This window comes from Halichoerus grypus, chromosome 10 (genome assembly GCF_964656455.1).
Source record: "Halichoerus grypus chromosome 10, mHalGry1.hap1.1, whole genome shotgun sequence".
Lineage (NCBI taxonomy): Eukaryota > Metazoa > Chordata > Mammalia > Carnivora > Phocidae > Halichoerus > Halichoerus grypus.
In genome coordinates this window covers 138,426,463-138,445,286 of record NC_135721.1, presented here as the reverse complement: position 1 = coordinate 138,445,286, position 18,824 = coordinate 138,426,463, and the positions used below count along the sequence as shown (strand labels likewise).

The following is an 18,824-nucleotide window of genomic DNA, read 5'->3' as shown; positions in this document are numbered from 1 at the left end:
AATGGACTACAAGAGGCCACGCCATTCTAGGAAGGCACCTGGAGACAGCGTGGCCCAGGGAACTGCTCCACACCAGCTGGGCCAGCCTTGGTCCTCTGCCCTCCCTGCCCTCCCTGGTGTGGCCAAAATGGGCGGCCGGGGTGGGGGGCGACTCCTGAACCCACAGGCAGAGGCCCAGCTTTCCCCAGTGGCCAGGGGCCAAGTCTGAGGACTCAAACCTCAGTGGCTGCCCAGGAGGCTTCCTGTCCCAACTCCAGAACTGCCTGCTCTCCCAGGCTCCCCGAAACGGCAAGGCACCCCACCTTCTCAGGTGCCAAGGCCCCATACTCGCTGAAGTTGCCGCCCGCGTGAACCTGGGCCAGACCTGAGAGGTGGCTCCCCAGTGAGGGGCCCCAGGAAGGCCCAAGGGGCAAGGTCAACTCCCCGCCCCCGCCAAGAAATGAGGTTGAGAAGGATTTGGTGACTTTGACCGCAGGCCGGGGGGCATGCAGGCCCGGGGGGCACACAGCTCACGTACACCATCGGGGCTACTGGCTGCTTGGAGTTTATTTTCCACTTGGTGCAAGGCACATGGTTCCAGGGTGTGAGGAAGGCTTGCATGTGGCTTGGAGAGTAAAGAGTAGGATCCTCTCAACTTCCTTTTGGGTGTTTTGCTATTTTGATATAAAAGAACCCAATTGTTTCTGCTTGCGGCAGCCTGCCTAGTCTATGGGGAAGGGAGGGAAGGGGAGGGAGGGGCTGAGCCTAGCGCCTCCTGAAGCCTTGCGGTGGCCACTCAGGATGGCGGCCCTGTGTTGGTTTTGCCAGGCTGGCCACCAGGCTGCTTCCTCATGGCTTCCAGAGCCAAGTCGCAGGTGATCGTGCCAGGGGAGGCCTGGGGAGATTCCGAGCTGGGGGAGAGCTTGTGGTCAGAGGCGGCTTCCACCTGCCCCCATGTCCCATGCTGGCCCCCAGGAATGTGTCCTCACCGTTCTGGGGACTCCAACACTGTAGCCATGAACGGGAGAGTGGACTTCCCGAAGAAGAAGCTTGCCCACCAGTGACCCGGGTCGGCCTTGGGGAGACCTGAGAGGAACAAAGTGGGGTCGTGGTGCTGCTGCCCGCTCCGGGGGGGATGCCCCGATGGTGCCCCGCACCAAAGGGGGGTGGAGCTGCACTCACCCGGGTGGTGAGGGATGGCTTCCCCAGCATACTCCGCACTTCCGCAGGAGCTGTTACTGGAAGTGGAGCCCAGGCGGCCTGGAGAAGAGAGGCCTGGTCAGCTCCGCAGGGCACCGAGCGGCCTGCCCTGTCCACCGGGCCAAGCGCCGGCTAGGCAGAGCCCCGGGTCCTCGGCAGCCCTCCCCCCTCCCAGAGAAGACCTGCAGGGCAGGGGCGAGGGGCTTACTCACGCCGGTAATAGTCGTGGGTGGCCACGAGCGAGCCGCTGGAGGGGATGGCTGCCATGCCGTCGCTTGCGGGCTGGTGGGGACCTGCGCACGCAGGGGTCGGGGTGCCCCTCCGGTCACCAATGCCGCTCGGGAAGGGCGTTCCCCACTCGGGCTGTCCCCCCCCATCCAGACGCCGGGGTCAGGGCCGCCGGGTTGATTTACCGAGTGGGGGCGGAGGCCCGGCCGGCCGGGGCGGTCTCGCAGGTCGCGGGCGGCGCCAACCGGCCCGAACCGGCGGCGCGGGCGCAACAAAGGCGCTTTGTGCGCCGGGCCGCGGACCTGGGGCTCCGGGAACCCGCCGGCCCGGCCCGCCCCCACCCCGCGCCCCCGGCCGTCCGGCCTTCCGTCCGCCAGTCGGTCGGTCCCCCCAGCCGCGGCGAGCCCCCTCGGGCCCCTCGACTCGACTCCCGCGCCGCCCGGGTCCTCACCTCGGCGACGACCCCTCGAGGGCCTCGGCGCGCGATCACAGGTGGCGGGGACGGGGACGCTAGACCACGGAGCCCATTTGCAGGAGAGACCGCCGAAGGCCGCTCCGCGACCGAAGCGCACGCGGGGTGCGCACGCGCGGACGCGCCCGCTTGGATTCCGCCCCCTCGCCCCCCCCGCCCCCCCGCCCCCCCCCCCCCCGGGCCAGGCCCCGCCCCAGCCCGGCCCAGACCAGCTTGTGCAAGACCGTTCCCCCCCCACCCCACCCCCGCCTCCCGCCTCCGCGAGGCCCCGCCCCCGACGGTTCTCGCAGGCCGGCCCTGGTGGAAGGCCAGCCCCACGGTGTCGTCCAATCTGGGGCGGCCTCGCCCTCCTACGTCCTGGAGCAGGGCCTGTCCGCCACCTCCCCTGCCCTGAAGGAAGCCTCTCTCCCGTCCCGGAGCAAGGCTTGTCCACCTTTCCGGGACCCGAGGTGGTCCACCCTGTCTCCACCTCTCCAGCCGTTTGGAGGCGGTGGGGGCCCTGGACGGTGGCCCGGTAGGTCCAGCCTCTGCAGTGTCCCTCTCTCTGGCCTCCTCCCCTGGGAATGGAGCCTGTCCCACTCTCACCCAGGACAGACGGGGGCCTCTGCTCTGCGGACCCGCAGCAGCGGTGGGCACTGGGTTGTAGCCAGAAGCTACTGTGTGCGTGGAGCCCTGCAGCCCTTCTGGACTTCAAAGCAGGTGTCCCCCACCCAGTTCTGGTGGCTCTGGAACCCACACCGTAGCCTCCAGCTTCGGCCTCCCTGCAGCCTGCTGCCCGCCAGGCCCAGGTTGCAGGAGAGGGTGGGAGTGGAAAGGCAGCAGGGGCAGAGAGGGAGGCTTATTGGAGCGGGTGGAGGTCAAGAGCTGTTATTTGGGGTGTCTCCAGCAGCTGGAAACAGACGCCCCCTGTTTGGGGCAACCCCAGAATGTTCCCCTGAAGAGTCTGGGGCCTTGCCACACCCTGGTTTGCCAGTCAGGAGGACGACTTCCTTCTGTGTTGTGGAAATCAGCTCTCACCCCTTCTCACAGGCCCCAAGCCCCAACCTCCCTCTTTGTTCTCTAGGCCCTGGCTGGGTGGTCTCTTCCCTGATGATTGGGAGGGTCTTGAGAAGTCTGTGGGGGCTTCAGGGAGAAGCCACGTGGAAGATCTCATAACCCTTTCCAGAAGATCTCATAACCCTTTCCGCCGGGCCTTCCCCATCTTCACACCCCCTCAAGCACCCCTCCAGGATTCCTGGGCCTCAGCCCAACTTCTCACTTAGCAGACAGGAAGTCAAGGCCTCAGGAGGGGAGGGCCTGGCAGGCCCTGGACAGGACCCTTTGGCTGGGTGGGGGTCAGGGCTGTCAGACTTTCTGACCATGACCTGGCTTGGGCAGCAGTGTGGCCTAGGGCACCCTCAGGGGAGCTGCAGGCTGGGTCATGCTCACTCCTTCTGCACCTCCTTCATCCCTCCCCCAGGGCCAGTCCCCTGCTCCAGGGGCTCTCACGCAGGGTCAGCAGGATCGCACACATGAAGGGGACACCATGACTGCGCAGGAGGGGCGTGTGTACCTGCCGGCTCACTCACATTCTGCTGCGTCCCCAAAGCCTGCTTCACGGCTGGTGACCTTCCCCTCTCATTGACTCTCAGTGTCTCCAGGCTGGCTTCCTGTCCCTGTTCAGGGGGCTAGTTCTGGATCATAAGCTAGGTGTGACTTCAGTGCAAACCAAGTTTAATTCTTGAGGGACACTTGCCACCCCCCGCCTCACCCTCGCACTCACCAAACCCAGAGTCTGGTAGTGGGTCAAATGCACCGAAGCCACACCATTGGGTTACGGGCTCTCTGGGGCCCGTGCTGGGTGCTGCCATCAGCTCTGCTCGGGGCCCCGTGGAGCTGCCTCTCTCCTCTGGTCTCAGCCCTGGAGCCAGGCCCTGACCACATGCTAGCCTGGAGTCCGTGGCAGAGCACCCCTGCCCAGCAGGCCAGCACGCACCCACCTAACTTGCCGGGTGCCCATGTCCCTGCCTGACTCACCTTCCCCTGAGGAGCACGACTGTGTGCTGGCAGCCTCTGGGCCCCATCCCGAGCTAGGGGCAGCTCCCGGTGGGCTTAGAGCGTGATTGGGTTTGGCGTTTTGGTTCCCAAAGCTGGCTGGGGAGGCTGAGTGCCAGCTGTATGCTGGGTGCTGTGGGGGAAACTGAGGCCAACAGCACCTGCCTTCACTGCCCAGTAAGGACACAGAGAGCCAGGCAGGGATGCTGGGGAGGGGTGTCTGAGTGAATTGTGGGAAGGGGGTTCTCGGGCCCTAACTCAGACCTTGCACTGTTCTGGTGCTCAGTACGTGGATCTGTTGAGTATGTACTAAGAGCAAATGGCTCAGCCAGGCAGACCGGAGCTCCTTGCAGTGGAAGGGCCAGTCCAGAGGGCAGGGGGACCCCACTTGGTGAGGTAAGACAGCGGGGTCTGAGGAAGGTGGCGATGGGGGGAGGGACCAGCAGGGAAGCTCGTAGAGCCTGGGATGGGGAGGGGCAGTGGTAGGACCTGAGACTGGGAAGGTAGCCCCCGAGGGTCACTGAGCAGGCAGATTGGTCAGTGCAGCTGATACCAGGAGGGAGGCACATTCTGGTAAGACCCAGGCTTGTCCCTCTCTGAAGGATCCTCAGCCATAGGGCTCTGCCCCTTCCCTAGACTCCCTTGTCCCCGTGGTCCGTGGCTGAGTCGTGGTGTGTCTCACTCACGCCTCCAACAGGACTGTGGTTTCAGGGCCCGAAGCTTGAGAGGCCAGCTGGAGGGGCCGGCCCAGGACCTTGGACAGCTCACAGGGCCAGGAAGTGGGTTTAGGGCTTGGGGCCAGGCCACAGTCTTGGAGGCAGTGAGGTGCCTCTTCTGAATCCGGGCATGGTGGTTATTCACCAGGGGCACAGCTTGGGGGGGGCAGTGAGGGCTGATGTCATCCCTGGGGGCCTGAGTACTCCCTGGGGGTGGGGAGAGCAGCAGTGGGAGCAGGAGGTCAGCCAGGACCCCTGGGGCAGACCCATCCTGTGGGGTCTGAGCAGAGAGAGCTGGGACTTGGGGGCTGCCCAGAAGGATGGGGCCAGTGTAGGGCTCCCAGGGATTCTGCGGGACGAGGCTGGGGGCTGGAGGCTGGTCTGGCCTTGCTGTCGGGCCTCCTGGCTGAGACCCATCTATCTGTTCATCCGGAGCTCATCGGAAGCCCACTGTATGCCAGGCAGTGCAAGGCCTGTGTGTGTAGAGGTGGGTGAGTGGACGCTCCGCCCGCCCCAGGCTCAGTCCCCAGAGGTTGAGAAGCTGCTATGGCAGTACCCGGAGCCCTGGCCCCTGGAGCCTTGGCACGCTGGGCTCTAGGTGTGGGGGGGTTGAAGCTCTGTCCGGCCTCCTGGGGGGGAGCAGTGGGCGAGATGTCCCAGTGGCTCCCCAGACTGGGCACACCCAGCATGGTACTCCCTCCACGTGGCCCTGCAGCTTGGGCTGGCCTGCCCCGGGGGCCTCAAAGCTCCTCCTTGCCGTGGGCTCACAAATAGTGCCGGCCCGCGGGAGAACTCTGCCATAGCAGCAGATCCAGGGCCCAGGCCTCCTGGGGGCTCCTCAGCCTGGGCGTAGGCCTGGGCCCCTGGGGGCAGAGGGTTCTGGGAGAAGTGGAGAGGGGCCTGGCCCTCCTTCTCCAGAACCCCATCCCGGGCAGAGCCGCCCCCATCAGATGGGCAGACGCTTCGGACGCTCAGAGCAGAGATCTGGAGGAACTCTCAGGCCGGGCCTCTCTCTAGTTGGGAGCTGTGACTTCCTGAGATTTTTCTCCCTGTTGCACGATTGAGAGCCTATCCCACAACCGCGTGGTAATGATCCACTCCGTGCTCTGCAATTCGATTTGATGGGATTCAGTTCCGTTCCCAGCGGCGCTCCAGCCCTCCTGCACCTGTTCAGGCCACAGGACACCCCCCCGGTGGGTGCAGACACGTGCTGGCTGTGGGACACTGGGCAGAGCCCCCGAGCCCATCCCCAGGGCCGAGGGCCAGGCCAGCCATGCCAAGGGTCACCCTGTGGTAGGCCATGTCTGGCAGCCTGGGCAGGCAGGGCACTTGGCCTCAACCTGGCCGTGGCCACCTCCCTTCTGGGGTTCCCTCTTGTAGAAGTGTCACAGGCCAGGGTCTCGGGAGCAGACACTGGGATGGAGACTGAGATGCAGGGTGCGTGTTGTGGGGGAGGTGAGGGGGCGGGGGCGGCGGGGCCAGTGGGGAGCCTTAGAGCGAGAAGGCACCATTGGGGTGACCCACGTCAGGCTCAGCTGGCAGGGCCTCCCCCCGACCCCCACACCGAGTCAGAGCTGCCCGGCGGAGGGAGTCCCAAGGCAAGGGGGCTCTGTGGCCAAGTCCAACCCTGAAGGAGCTGATAGTGAGGTGCTGACCACCCCCAGCCGGGCAGCGAGGCCTTCCCTGGAGGAGTGCGTCTCCTGTCTCTGCAGCCGGCTGGGCCAGCCTGACACAATCCACCACATCCTCAACCTCACCAGCGTCTTCAAGAACAGAAAATCGGAAAGGAGGTGTTTTTTCTGCACAGTGTAAACATAAAAGCTGCATTGACTAAGCTAAGAGGGTCGGGCATGCCAGTCCCTCCCCTGAGCGTCAGGGGCCCAGGAAGGGGGGCGTCCATCCCCAGCCTGTGCGTGGACTTCATGGGATGGCCCCGTGTGGGCTGTGGACCCGTCTGTGTCCTCCGAAGCACCGAGAGCAGAGTCAGGGCCGTCGTCCTGCTGGAGGCCCCCAGGTGTGGCTCCAACGCAGGGGGGACCTCGGCTCTGGGGCTGTGAGCCCTGGGGGGGGGGATCAGCCTCCACCTGGGGGGGTATAGTCCTCTGCCGGCTGTGAGGCCTGGGGGGGAATCGGCCTCCATGGGGGGGGATCGGCCTCCACCTGCTGTGAGGTCTGGGGGGGAATCGGCCTCCATGGGGGGGAATCGGCCTCCACCTGGGGGGGAATCAGCCTCCACCTGGGGACCTCACCAGCCGGCCGCTGCCCTTTAGACTGGGCAGTAACAACAGGTCAGCCCTTCCCTTCCACTGTCTCTGAGGGGACGGTGGCCCCTGTGCGTGGAGGGTTGTCAGGGGCTCAGGGTGGGCAGGGCTGGGTTCTGTGTCGGGAAGCAGCCCCTGAGCCTCCAGCCACTGGGAAAATGGTGGCAGAAAGATCATCCGGTGGGCCAGACGCGTGCATGCTGCACCAGTCTGGTCACACCCACGTGGGTGGGACACCTCTGCTGGAGGCCGAGTGGCTGGACACATGGCTGATGGCCACAGGCTCCCGCAGGGTGGCCCTGGAGTCGCTGGGATCGGGGCTCTATTCCCAATAGTGCGGCAGCCATGTGACATCCTGGAATCCTGGAGCCTCCGCTCCCTTCTGGGGAGAATGGGAGCGGTCACGGTGCCTTCTTAACAGCTGTGCTGGGAGGGGCAGGGCTCACAGTGGTCCCTGGTGACCGGGCACTGTTGCTGTTGGAGGGCCTGGATTGTTACTGTGGCCGCAGGTGTTTGGGGTGAAGCAAGGCCAGGGCTGGGGCTCCCGGGGCTCAGCTTACTCCTGGAGAAGGAGGCTCCCCACTGAGACCACAGCAGCCCAACCTTGCCCCCCACCTTCGGGTCAGAAGTCTCCTTCCCCAGGGCAGCTACTGCCGGATTCCCTAGCACGAGCATGAGCCTCTGTGGGTGATGTCACCATTTGCAGAAGAAAATAAAGCTCCTGACTAATATTTGGTGAATGCTTACTACGTGGGGGCACTTTGTGTGGCCAGATGATGTCCTGGGAGCAGCCACTCAGCCGCCGTTCCTGTCGTCTTACCTGTGAAATGGAAAGAGCCTGATTCACGTGCTATTTTGAGGTTAAGATGCTTCGCGTCAATGCTTAGACAGTACCGAGCACGCAGCAGGTGCTCAGTGAAGGTTAGACGTGATCTTTATTAATAGTGCTCTTCACTGCTGGAAATACCTAATTTGTTTGCTAGTTTGTTAAGCACAATCTACGGGAATAGAGATTGTATCTCTTGTGTTCCCAATGGCTAGGAAAGAATCCGTCATGCAGTAGACATTTAATAAATATATTTGATGAAAGCGTGAATTGAGTAATAAAAGATATTACGGATTTCCAGCATGAAGGGGTGAGGAGGTCAACAAACCTTCTCCCCAAAACGCAACTATAAAGCTGGAAAGAACTATCAGAAACAACCATTTTAGTGCTCTGAAACTCAACCCAAGGCACACAACAAACCGAAAAGAGTTCATTCATTAAAAATACTGAACTTCAGGATAAAATCCAAAATTACTGGGCATAAAAGCACCAGGAAAACGCAACACAGTGGAGACAATGCAGCAAACACAGCGCTGAGAAGCCCAGATGCTGGCCGTTCTGACAAAGAGGCTTTAAAGCCGCTGTTGTAAAAACGCGCCCACAAGCGATTGTGAGTACTCGCATCAGATGACGGGGAAGGAGCGCTGGCAAAACCCAACATCCATTCATGGTAACGACTCAGCAAGTGAGAAATAGAAAAGAAGGTCTTCAATCTAACACAGAGCATTGATGGAGAACTGACAGCAAGCACGTCCAGCATTGTGCACGATGGAGAAAGACCACGTCTTTCCTCCAGGACCGGGGACAAGGCGGGGATGTCCACTCTTGCTGAAATTACTCAACACCTGCTGGGCGTCCTAGGACAATAAGGCAAGAAAAAGAAACAAAAGGCATACGGATTGACAATGAGAAATAAATCCATCCCTGTCCACAGACAGCACGATGGTCTGTCATCAAGGAGCCCACAAAAAAGCTGATTGAATAAACGCGGTGAGCAAGATGCACGGTCAGTCAGTCGTCTGTCTATATGCTAGCAATTTACAGCTGGAAACAGACATTTCAAGAAATACCGTTTATAATAGATACCCTCTGTCCATGAAACACTTAGGTATAAGCCTAGCAAAATGTTTATGTATGTCAAAAATAAAATGCTAATGAAAGAGACCAAAGAAGATTAAGTAAACAGAGACTCAACACAGTAAAGACGTCCATTCCCTGCAAATCGATGTCTAGACCTAATGCGTGCCGATAACGACTCCAGCAAGATTTCTGAAGATCTAGACGAGCAGATCCCCAAATTAGTGTGAGAAGACAAATGAGCTGTAATAACTGAAACATTTTTGGAAAATAAGAATATGGCGAAATTGCAGTACCCAAGTCCTTTCATTGAGGGTAAAGTTCCCGTGCCAATAATTTAGCACGTTCACAGCGTTGCGCCACCATCCCCCGCTCCTCTTCTTCGCGCCCCCTCAGCCGCCCTCAGCCCCCCACCCCCCGCCCCGCGACCACTAACCTGCCTTCGGTCTCCGTGGAATCAGACAGTGTGTGGTCTCCTGTGTCTGGCCTCTTTCCCTCGGCCTGGTCTTGTCAAGGTTCATCCACACTGTACCATGGCTCAGTACTTTCTCTTTTTCATAAAAATTTCTGCTGTGGGAAAATACACGGAACAAAATTTACCACGTCAACCATTTTTCATCGTGTGGTTCCGTGGCATTATATGCGCTCCCAACGTTGTGCGGCCCTCCCTGCCACCTGCCTCCATGCACGCTCATCCTGTGGAACTGAGACTCTGTCCCCGTTAACACTAACACACCCCCGACCCCGTTTCCCCTCGTCCCCCTGACTTAGGCCTCAGTACCTCCTGTGGGTGGGGCCGCGTGGTAGTGGTCTGGCTGTGGATGGAGCACTCACTGGGCAGGGCGCCCTCGCACTCCCTCCGTCTTTATCTCCTTTCCTGCCTCCGGCTTAGGGTTTAGCTTGTGCTTGTCTTTCTAGTTTCTTAAGTCTGAACGTTACCATGTTGACAGGAGACCTTTCTTGTGCTTTCACCTGTGTTTATCGCCATAAATAACCTCCTCGGCACTATTTTTGCTGCATCTCGTAAGTTCCGGTAGGTTCTGTTTTCCTTTTCTCTCATCTCCAAGTGTCTTCTGAGAGTCCTGTGGCTTCCCCTTTAAGAGCATGTTGTCTAATTTCTACAAACTTGAAAATTTCCCAGTGTTACCTCTGCTACTGGTTTCTAACTTCATCCTATTGTGGCTCAAGATCCTTCGTGGAAATATCTTTTAAAATCCACTGCGACTTAATTTGTGGCCTGACATCCGGTCTCTGCTGGAGACCGTCCCGGGTGTCCGCAGGTGCCGCTGGGTGGCGTGTTCCGTGTGCGTCTCTGACCTGCTTGGTTTGTGGCGTGAAGTCCTCTGTTTCCTTACTTACCTTCGTCTGCTTGTCCCACTCATTATGGCAGCTGGAGGACTGATGTCTCCAGCTGTTGCTGTAGAAATGTTTGCTTCTCCCTTCAGTTCTGTCGGTTTTGCTTCCTACATTTTGCTGATCCGTTATTAGGTACGTAGCGAGTAATTACATTGAACATCGTTTCATGCGCCTATCGACCGTTTGCAGATCTACTTTGGATAAATGTTTATTCAGATCCTTTGCCCATTTTTAAATTGAGTTGTGTGCCTCTGTTATTGAATTGTGAGAGTTCCTTATATTTGCTGGATACTAGGCCCTTTTCCAATGTGATTTGTAAATATTTTCTCCCATTCTGTAGGTTGTGTTTTCACTTTCTTGTGTCCTTTTTTGTACAAAAGTTAAAATTTTGATGAAGTCCAGTTTACCTATTTTTTCTTTTGCTGCCCATGTGTTTGGTGCCACATCTATGAAACCACTGCCAAATCCAAGGCCTTGGAGACATACATCCATGTTTTCTTCTAACAATTCTAGAGTTTTATTGGGCCTTTGATCCATTTTGAATTAATTTTCATATTTGGCATGAAGTAGGGGGTCTAGATTCACTCTCTCTCATGTGTTTCCCAGTTACCACCCAGTCCCTCCACCATTGTTGGAGAGACCGTTCTTCCCACACACTGTGTTTAGCAATTGTTATAAAACTACAACAATAAGGTCAGAGTGGTCTTGGTAAAGAGATGGGCACATAAATCAATGTGACAGAACCGTGTCCAGAAACAGCCCTCCCACGCACATGTCCAGCTGTGTTTTGAGAAGATGCAAAAGCAATTCAACAGAGAAAGTATCATCTTTTCAATAAGTGGTGCTGGGAGAATTGGGCATCCTTATGGAAGAATAATAAAACTTGACCTAAATCTCATATCTTACACAAAAATTAACTCAAAATGGGTAATGTATCTAAATGTGAAATGTAGGGACACCTGGGTGGCTCAGCTGGTTAAGCGTCTGCCTTTGGCTCAGGTCGTGATCCCAGGGTCTTGGGATCACGTCATTACACGTCAGCGGGGAGCCTGCTTCTCCCTCTCCCTCTGCTCCTCCCCTGACTTTCTCTCTCAAACAAATAAATAAAATAAATAAAATCCTCAAAAAAATGTGAAATGTAGAACTATACAACTTTAGAGGAAAATATGGGAGGAAAGTTTTGTGACCTGGGGTTAGCCAATCACAAAAGCATGAACAGCATGATCCATATAAGAAAAATATGGATGCACTGGATTTCATCAAAATTGAGAATTTTTGTTCTGTGGAATGACACCGTTAAGAGAATAAAAGACAAGCACAGACAGGGAGAAAATATTTGCGAATTGAATATCTAACAAAGAGTTTTTATCCAGAATACATGAAGAACTCTCAAAACTCAACACTGAGAATATACAACCCAATTAAAAATTGGGCTAAGAATCTGAATAGACATTTCTCTGAAGAAGATACATATATGGCCAATAAACGCATGAAAGGGTGCCCAACATCATTGGTTTTAGGGAAATGCAAATCAAACTCACAATGAGATGTCATTTATGCTTATAGAATAACTGTAATCAAAGAGACAGACGGGAGTGCCTGGGTGGCTCAGTCGGTTAAGCGACCGATGTTGTTTTGGCTCAGGTCCTGATCTCAGGGTTGTGGGATCGAGCCCCACATTGGGCTCCGCACTCAGCGGGGAGTCTGCTTGAGATTTTCTCCCTCTGCCCCTCCCCTCAAATAAATAAGTAAATCTTAAAAAAAAAAAAAAGACTGACAGTAACCAGTACTGGTGAGGATGAGGAGACACCAGAACCCTCCGGTGTTGCTTCGGGAAGCAAGATGGTGCAGCTGCTGTTGAAGACAGTCTGGCTGTTCCTTGAAAGGTTGGGAATGCTCGCCCGGCAGTTTTACTCCTAGACACCTACCCTGGGTGAATGAAAACAGACGTCCACAAAGCAGACTCGGACATGAGTGTTCACAGCAGCATCCAAATGTCCATCATGTGGTCAAAGATGAACAAAATGTGGTATAACTAATCAACGAGGTATCATCTGGCAATTAAAACAGGGAATGAGGTGCTGATACACACTGCAGCATGGGAGGGCCTTGAACACGTGCAAGGGAGCTGGCCGTGAATGACCACACGTCACGTGACTCCATCTATATGGAATGTCCAGCACGGGCAAATCCATAGTGGGCTTGGTTTAAGGTAGGGGAGGGATGGGAGTGGTCACCACATGCTACAAGTTTTCTTGTGGGGTGATGAAAATGTCCTAAAAGTGGTTTATGGTGATGGTTGCACGACTCCAAATACACCAAAAGCCACCGAATTATACATTTTAAATGGATGTACTTGTGGTATGTAGATGATATCTTGATAAAGTTTTTTTTTTTTTTTAAGGGATAAAGACCTGAACAGAACTTCATGAAAGAGGACATGCCCATCAGCGGATGGGAAGCTCTTCGATGTCATCAGCCATCAGAGAAATGCAAGCTAAACCCTCAACGAGATGGCATTACACGCCCACAAGAACAGCTGAAAGGACCATCCAACCAGCAGTTCCAAGGGCTACTGAGGATACGGAGCACCTGGGGCTCATACACCCCGCTGTGGGCATGCAGGACGGGACCGTGGTCTGGAGACGGGCTTGGCAGTTTCTGGAAAGGTTAAACATTCACCTGCCGCACAACCCAGGAGCCCCACTCCTGCCATTTGTCCCAGAGAAACCCAAACATGTTCATACAAAAACTTGTGTACAAAGGCCGATGGCAGCTTTATTCCTAACTGCCCAAACTGGAAACCACCCAAATGTCATTCAGGGGAGGAGCGGAGAAGTAAACAGAGGTCTATCCACACCTGGAATCTTATTCACTGACAAAAAGGGATGAATGGTTGACACACAACCACCCAGATGAATCTCAGATGTTATGCGGAGTGCAGGAAGCCCTGCCCAGAGGCGGGTAGCATACGTTTCCGTCTCCGTGTTGGTCTCACGACAGTGCTCGCCTGGCAGAGGACAGATCAGCTGTGAGAGGTCTGAGTATAGCCGGAGAGCGAGAAGGAGGGTTTTGGGGGATGGATCACTCTGTGTCCTGGTCGATGTAGCTATAGGAATCTGGACATGTGCTAACATTCATATAACTGTATATTTCCCAAGGAGTTCTCTGGATAATAATTTAAAGAGACAAAAAAATTTTTTTAAAGATTTTATTTATTTATTTGATAGAGAGAGACACAGTGAGAGTGGGAACACAAGCAGGGGGAGTGGGAGAGGGAGAAGCAGGCTTCCCGCGGAGCAGGGAGCCCGATGAGGGACTCGATCCCAGGACCCTGAGATCATGACCTGAGCCGAAAGCAGACGCTTAACGACTGAGCCACCCAGGCGCCCCTAAAAAAGATAAAAATTAAAAAATAATTTTTTAAAAAGATTTTATTTATTTATTTGACAGAGAGAGAGACAGCGAGAGAGGGAACACAAGCAGGGGGAGTGGGAGAGGGAGAAGCAGGCTTCCCGCGGAGCAGGGAGCCCAATGCGGGGCTTGATCCCAGGACCCTGGCATCATGACCTGAGCCGAAGGCAGACGCTTAATGACTGAGCCACCCAGGCGCCCCAAGAAATAATTTATTATTATTATTTTTGAAGATTTTATTTATTTATTTGACAGCACGAGCAGGGAGGTTGGGGAGAGGGAGAAGCAGGCTCCCTGCTGAACCAGGAGCCCGATGAGGGGCTCGAACCCAGGACCCTGGGATCATGACCTGAGCCGAAGGGAGACGTGTAACCGACTGAGCCACCCAGGCGCCCCTAAAAAAAATAATTTAAAAAGCAGAACCATCATGGTAAAAATTGATAAGAGTCATCAGTGAGTGCTAGGCTGAGAGAGGGATTTTGAAGAGGAACAGGATATTTATAGAACCCAAGGTACATCCCCATTAATTAGCTAATAATTACAAAGGGAAAATATAAGTTTACTATAGAAAAAGCTAGTGGCCACCCCCTTCCCTGGGTGACGCAGGATAACATCAGCACAAATGAGCAAACTGATGTCAGGCAGCTTCCCTTCGGATGCGCTGGGAGGAATCCATGTTGCTCTGCTGGAATTCTGTGCAGAAAAATAAAACTTGAATTTCTTGGTGCAGAAACATCAGAAAAGCCAAGAGAAGGCCATCTTCAAGACACCTGGCCTGAGCTCTTAAAACACATCAGTGTCACAAAAGACACACACGGCAGAGGGGCTGCTTCCAATGAAAGGGGACGTGCGTGTGAAGCCAGCGTGTGGTCCTGGAGGGGAAAACAGAGCTGCGGGCCGCACCACTGGCAGGGGGGGCACCACTGGGACCGGGACTGAGGACTGAAGTGCGTAGGAAATACAGACTCGGCTGCTGAGGAACAAAGGCAGTGACTTAGGCAACCTCTTCCCAGGTGGTTCAGAAAAAAGAGTATGTATAGACCCGGAGAGAAAGAGAGAGAGAGAGAATGACTACACAGGTCCGTGGACATCGACGATCGGCGGGTGTGGACGGAGGCAACGCTTGGGACACCTACTCTGGCAACTTTTCTCTAAGTCTGAAGTTGTTTCAGCATAAAAAATGGACACGTGTTACTTCTGCTTCTGCTTCTGACCACAGAGCAGTGGCAGGTAGCCGGCCAGCCCGCCTCCACGAGCGGCTGTGGACCCAGACGGCAGGCCCACGGGCGGGTCACCGCTCCAGGCAGAGGGCGGAGGCAAGTGGGCTGAGAGGCAGGTGCGCAAGCCCGCTGACGTGTGGGGAGCTGCTCGGCATGTGGAAGTGCATGGGCTGTGGCTCGAGGCTGTGGCTCAGGCTGGGGGAGGCCACTGGAGGCTTCCCAGATGGCGGATTCTGTGGTCTCCGTACTAGTATCTATTGCTGCATAACAAATTACCACAGATTCAGGGACTTTATAAAACATGCGTTTATTACACATACCTGGCTCTGGGGTTGGGAGTCCAGGCATGGCTTACCTGGGGCCTCTGCTCAGGGTTTCAAAAGGGTTCAGTCAGGCTGTCGGGGTCCTTCTGAGGCTCTTCTAAGGTCACATGGCTGTAGGACTCAGGTCCCCACTTTTTTTTTTTAAGATTTTATTTATTTATTTGAGAGAGAGAGAATGAGAGAGAGAGAGCACATGAGAGGGGGGAGGGTCAGAGGGAGAAGCAGACTCCCCACTGAGCAGGGAGCCTGATGCGGGACTCGATCCAGGGACTCCAGGATCATGACCTGAGCCGAAGGCAGCCGCCTAACCAACTGAGCCACCCAGGCGCCCCAGGTCCCCACTTTCTTTTGACGGACAGCTGGAGGCCACTCTCAGCTCTCAGGGGCTGCCCACAGTCTCCTGACATGTGGCCCCTACTGGCCTTTCCACATCCTGGTAGCTCACTTCTTCAAGGCTGGTAGGAGAGTCCCTCGCTCCGGTCTATCTGCCAAGATAGAGTCTTAAATAACGGAGGCCAATCAGGGGAGTCGGGGCTCACCACCTTTGTCATATTCCATTGGCTAGATGCAAGCCACAGCTTCCTTCTGCACTCACAGGGAAGAAATTATTCCAGGGCATGGATCCTGGGGGGACAATTAGTTTATGTCTATCATTGGCTGAGATCGGAACCAAAATACCCTAAGACAAGCCATGCTGGGCAGCACTGGGGTTTGGACCCAGCTAGGGTGGAGAGACTTGGATTTATGTTTTTAAGAGAAAAGACTACAGGGGCACCTGGCTGGCTCAGTCATGCAGCATGTGATTCTTGATTCCAGGGTCTTGAGTTCAAGCCCCACGTTGGGTGCAGAGATTACTTAAATAAATAAAAACTTAAAAAAGAGAGAGAGAGAAAAGACTACAACCTACAGTAATGTCTAGTCTAAGACCATCTAAGAAACGTTAAAGCTGAGCCCCACGAAGAGCTGGGGACCAAGATTGAAAGTTGAATCTTACCGACCTGAGGGGCTTGGAAGACCTGCGGGGTGTTCTGCAGACCAGCATGAAAGCATGAAAACAAGCCCCACAGGTCCAGTGATCGAATGGCTGCTAAAACAAGAACCAAGAGTCCTCAGAGGAAGAGAACAGGATCCAGAGTCTTCAGACTTCAGCCAAAAATTACTGGATGTGCAAAGAAAGGAAAATTTCCTTATAGTCAAAGAAAAAAAAGCCAGGTATCAATTTTCTCTCAGCTATAAGTTCATCCTTCATTGCCTGCCCTACAAAATGCATCTGCTCCCCATAAAGTAGAAATGCTCACCGTTGTCCCTCAGCACAGGGCAGGGATTGAGCCTAGAGGCCGTAAGCGAATGACTGGAGGAACACACACCCAGTGGCTCAGAGCTCCGCCCCTGGGGTATACTCGCGCAAGAGCATCCACAGGGGGACAGACGGCTTTGTGGCAGTTCGAACTTGGAAATGGAACGCTACCGAGCAGTGAAGACGAACGGCACGGAGGAATGTCTGAAACCCGGGGGCCTGCGAGAGAAGCCGGACACAAGGATCCAAACTGCACAGACCATGCCTATGAAGTTTGCAGGCAGACGACGTGATCTGTGGTCTAGGAAGTCAGGACAGCGGTCACCTTGGAGGGCATGAGGGGGTGTTTATTTCTTATCTGGGTGGTCAGGTACATTGGTCATTCGTGCACTTTTCTCTAAATATTCCCAAGGACAGTCCCCCCGGCCTCCTCCCCAGACAAGGGCCAGCCTCCTCGGTCTGGCCAGTGTGTGTTTCCCGGGGAAGGGGAGGCTCTGGGCTTCCACCACTGATGGGGAGAAGGATGCCACCTACAGCCTCCTGTGCTGTCACCCTAGGACACCCACGAGGCCTCCTGCTCTGCGGGCAGGTTATTCCCAATCGCCCAGTGCAGGGATGCTCTATCTACTAGGTGAGAACATAGGGTCCAGAGTTGCTAAGGAGCTTCAGGGTCCCCAGGGCAGTCCCACCTGGAGACGCTCCTCCTTGAACTGAGCACCGTGGCCTCTGCCTCCACCACCTGAGGAGAGGGCAGTGGGCCTGCAGACCCTCCCCAGCTTCTCCCTCTGTCTCTCTGTCCCACCGTAGAGAGGCTGGCCCCTCCCCTGGGCTCTCCAGGGGCCCCGCAGCCTGCAGTGGACCTCATGGGAGGGCCTGGCCACTCCCTCCTCATGCTGCCAGGCTGGAGCCCGGGACTCTCCGGGAGCTCAGAGGGCAAAGCCCGCCAGACCCCTTCCCCGGAAGCAGGTGGGCGCTGGGCAGGGGTGGAGCCCTGGAGTTGGCAGGACGCTGCCCTCCCAAGCACAGGTGACAGTAACCTGCTCCAGCGAGCTGCGCTCTGTCATCATGGCAGCAGGTCCTGCTGCGCTGGGCAGGTACCCACGGGGCCACAGACAGCTCCTGTGGCCCAAGTGCTGGCGGTGGAGAGGGCAGGCCGGGCTGACCTCTCCCTTCTCTGAGGGGCTCCGTCCCCTTCCCTGGGCTTCCCTGGCACACTGAGGTCGGCCTCATACCCTCCCAGACTCCCTGGGTTTCCTAGGGTGGCCTGGTGGGGGCCTGGATTGTCTAGGAAGTCACCAGCGCCCCGTGCCACTTGACCCAGGCACCCAGCACTGGGCTGGCCGTTTGGTGGGGCCCTTGCCTAGCCTTGGGGTCTAGCTGGGGTGCAAGCGGCGCGCCCGCCGCCCCCTCTCCAGCCCCGGCCCCGCCCCCGGGCCGCGCCGCCAGGGCTCGGCCCCGCCCACCACCCCCGGAGGCGGGGGGGGGGGGGGGGGCGGGGTTGGGAGGGCAAGGACTTCTCTGATTTGGGGCCGTGATCTTACTTTTCTGAGGGAAGTTCAACAGCCAAGAGCGCCTCCTCGCCATGGAGAACACTTGATTTGCGGCCTCACGGGCAGCTCAGTTCCCCGGCGGGGAGCTGGGGGCGGGAGGAACTTGTCCCCAAGGCCGTCCTGGGTCGTGCTGCCCAGGTAGGCTGGGAGATGAGATGAGACTGACCCCACAGGGGAGGGTGAGCACGGATGTCCTGGGGTCAGAGGGAAGCCTGGCACCCCAGGCCAGGAGTTGAGGTCATTCTGAGACCCCCCAAGGCTGGAGGGTGCTCTCAGCCCTGACCCCCACCCTGCCCCCAAGCCACTGCCTGGGCAGCAGCTACCAGGGTGACCACTGGCCTTGGCCCCCACAGGAAGGCACATGCACAGGTGGTCAGTTATGCATTCGCAGGTTATTATTAACCAAGCAGTGACATCACCGGCAGCCAATAGGAGCAGGGTTTATTTCCAGGCTGACAGCTTGATAACGGTTAATTTTAGCTGGATCTTCTTTCCCCAGGCTCATGAAACCTCAGCCAGCCAAAGAGGGGGCTGCCTGTGTCTCCCCAAACAGCTCATGGCTGGGGGCACCTGGGGGCATCGGGAGGGGACTAAGGGGGCCCGCCTGTACCCCTTCCCCCTGCCCTACTCCCCAGAAGGTGGGCTGTGAGGCTGCACCAGGCTGATGGGCCTCTTCTTTGCTCATCCCACCCCCCCAACACACACACCCATACCCCTCGTTGCTATGGGGGCCATTGTGACAGGTGGCTCAGATTTGGGAGAAGGAGGGCAAGGGGGAGGGGGAGGGGAGGAGCACAGGTGGGACCCATTTGGCTTCTGTCCAGAAGTAACACGGGCCTGGCTCAGGCCTTCCGAGCTGACTGTAAGTTCT

General features: G+C 56.5%; 1 protein-coding gene across 2 annotated transcripts; it reads right to left on the bottom strand.

The window, feature by feature from the left end:
- Positions 1-528: 528 nt before the first annotated feature.
- Positions 529-2,022, bottom strand: LOC118531192 (pancreatic progenitor cell differentiation and proliferation factor). 2 transcript variants are annotated; one of them, XM_036085126.2, is made up of 5 exons: positions 1,859-2,022; positions 1,392-1,542; positions 1,162-1,239; positions 969-1,065; positions 529-890 (listed from the first exon to the last, which is right to left on the bottom strand). In XM_036085126.2, the coding sequence occupies exons 2-5, from the start codon at positions 1,444-1,446 to the stop codon at positions 776-778; spliced, it is 345 nt and encodes a 114-aa protein (XP_035941019.1). In that variant the 5' UTR covers positions 1,447-1,542; positions 1,859-2,022; the 3' UTR covers positions 529-775. The 2 variants fall into 2 exon arrangements, with proteins under 2 accessions (XP_035941019.1, XP_035941012.1); XM_036085119.2 differs by having other exon boundaries at positions 1,392-1,472.
- Positions 2,023-18,824: the final 16,802 nt, after the last annotated feature.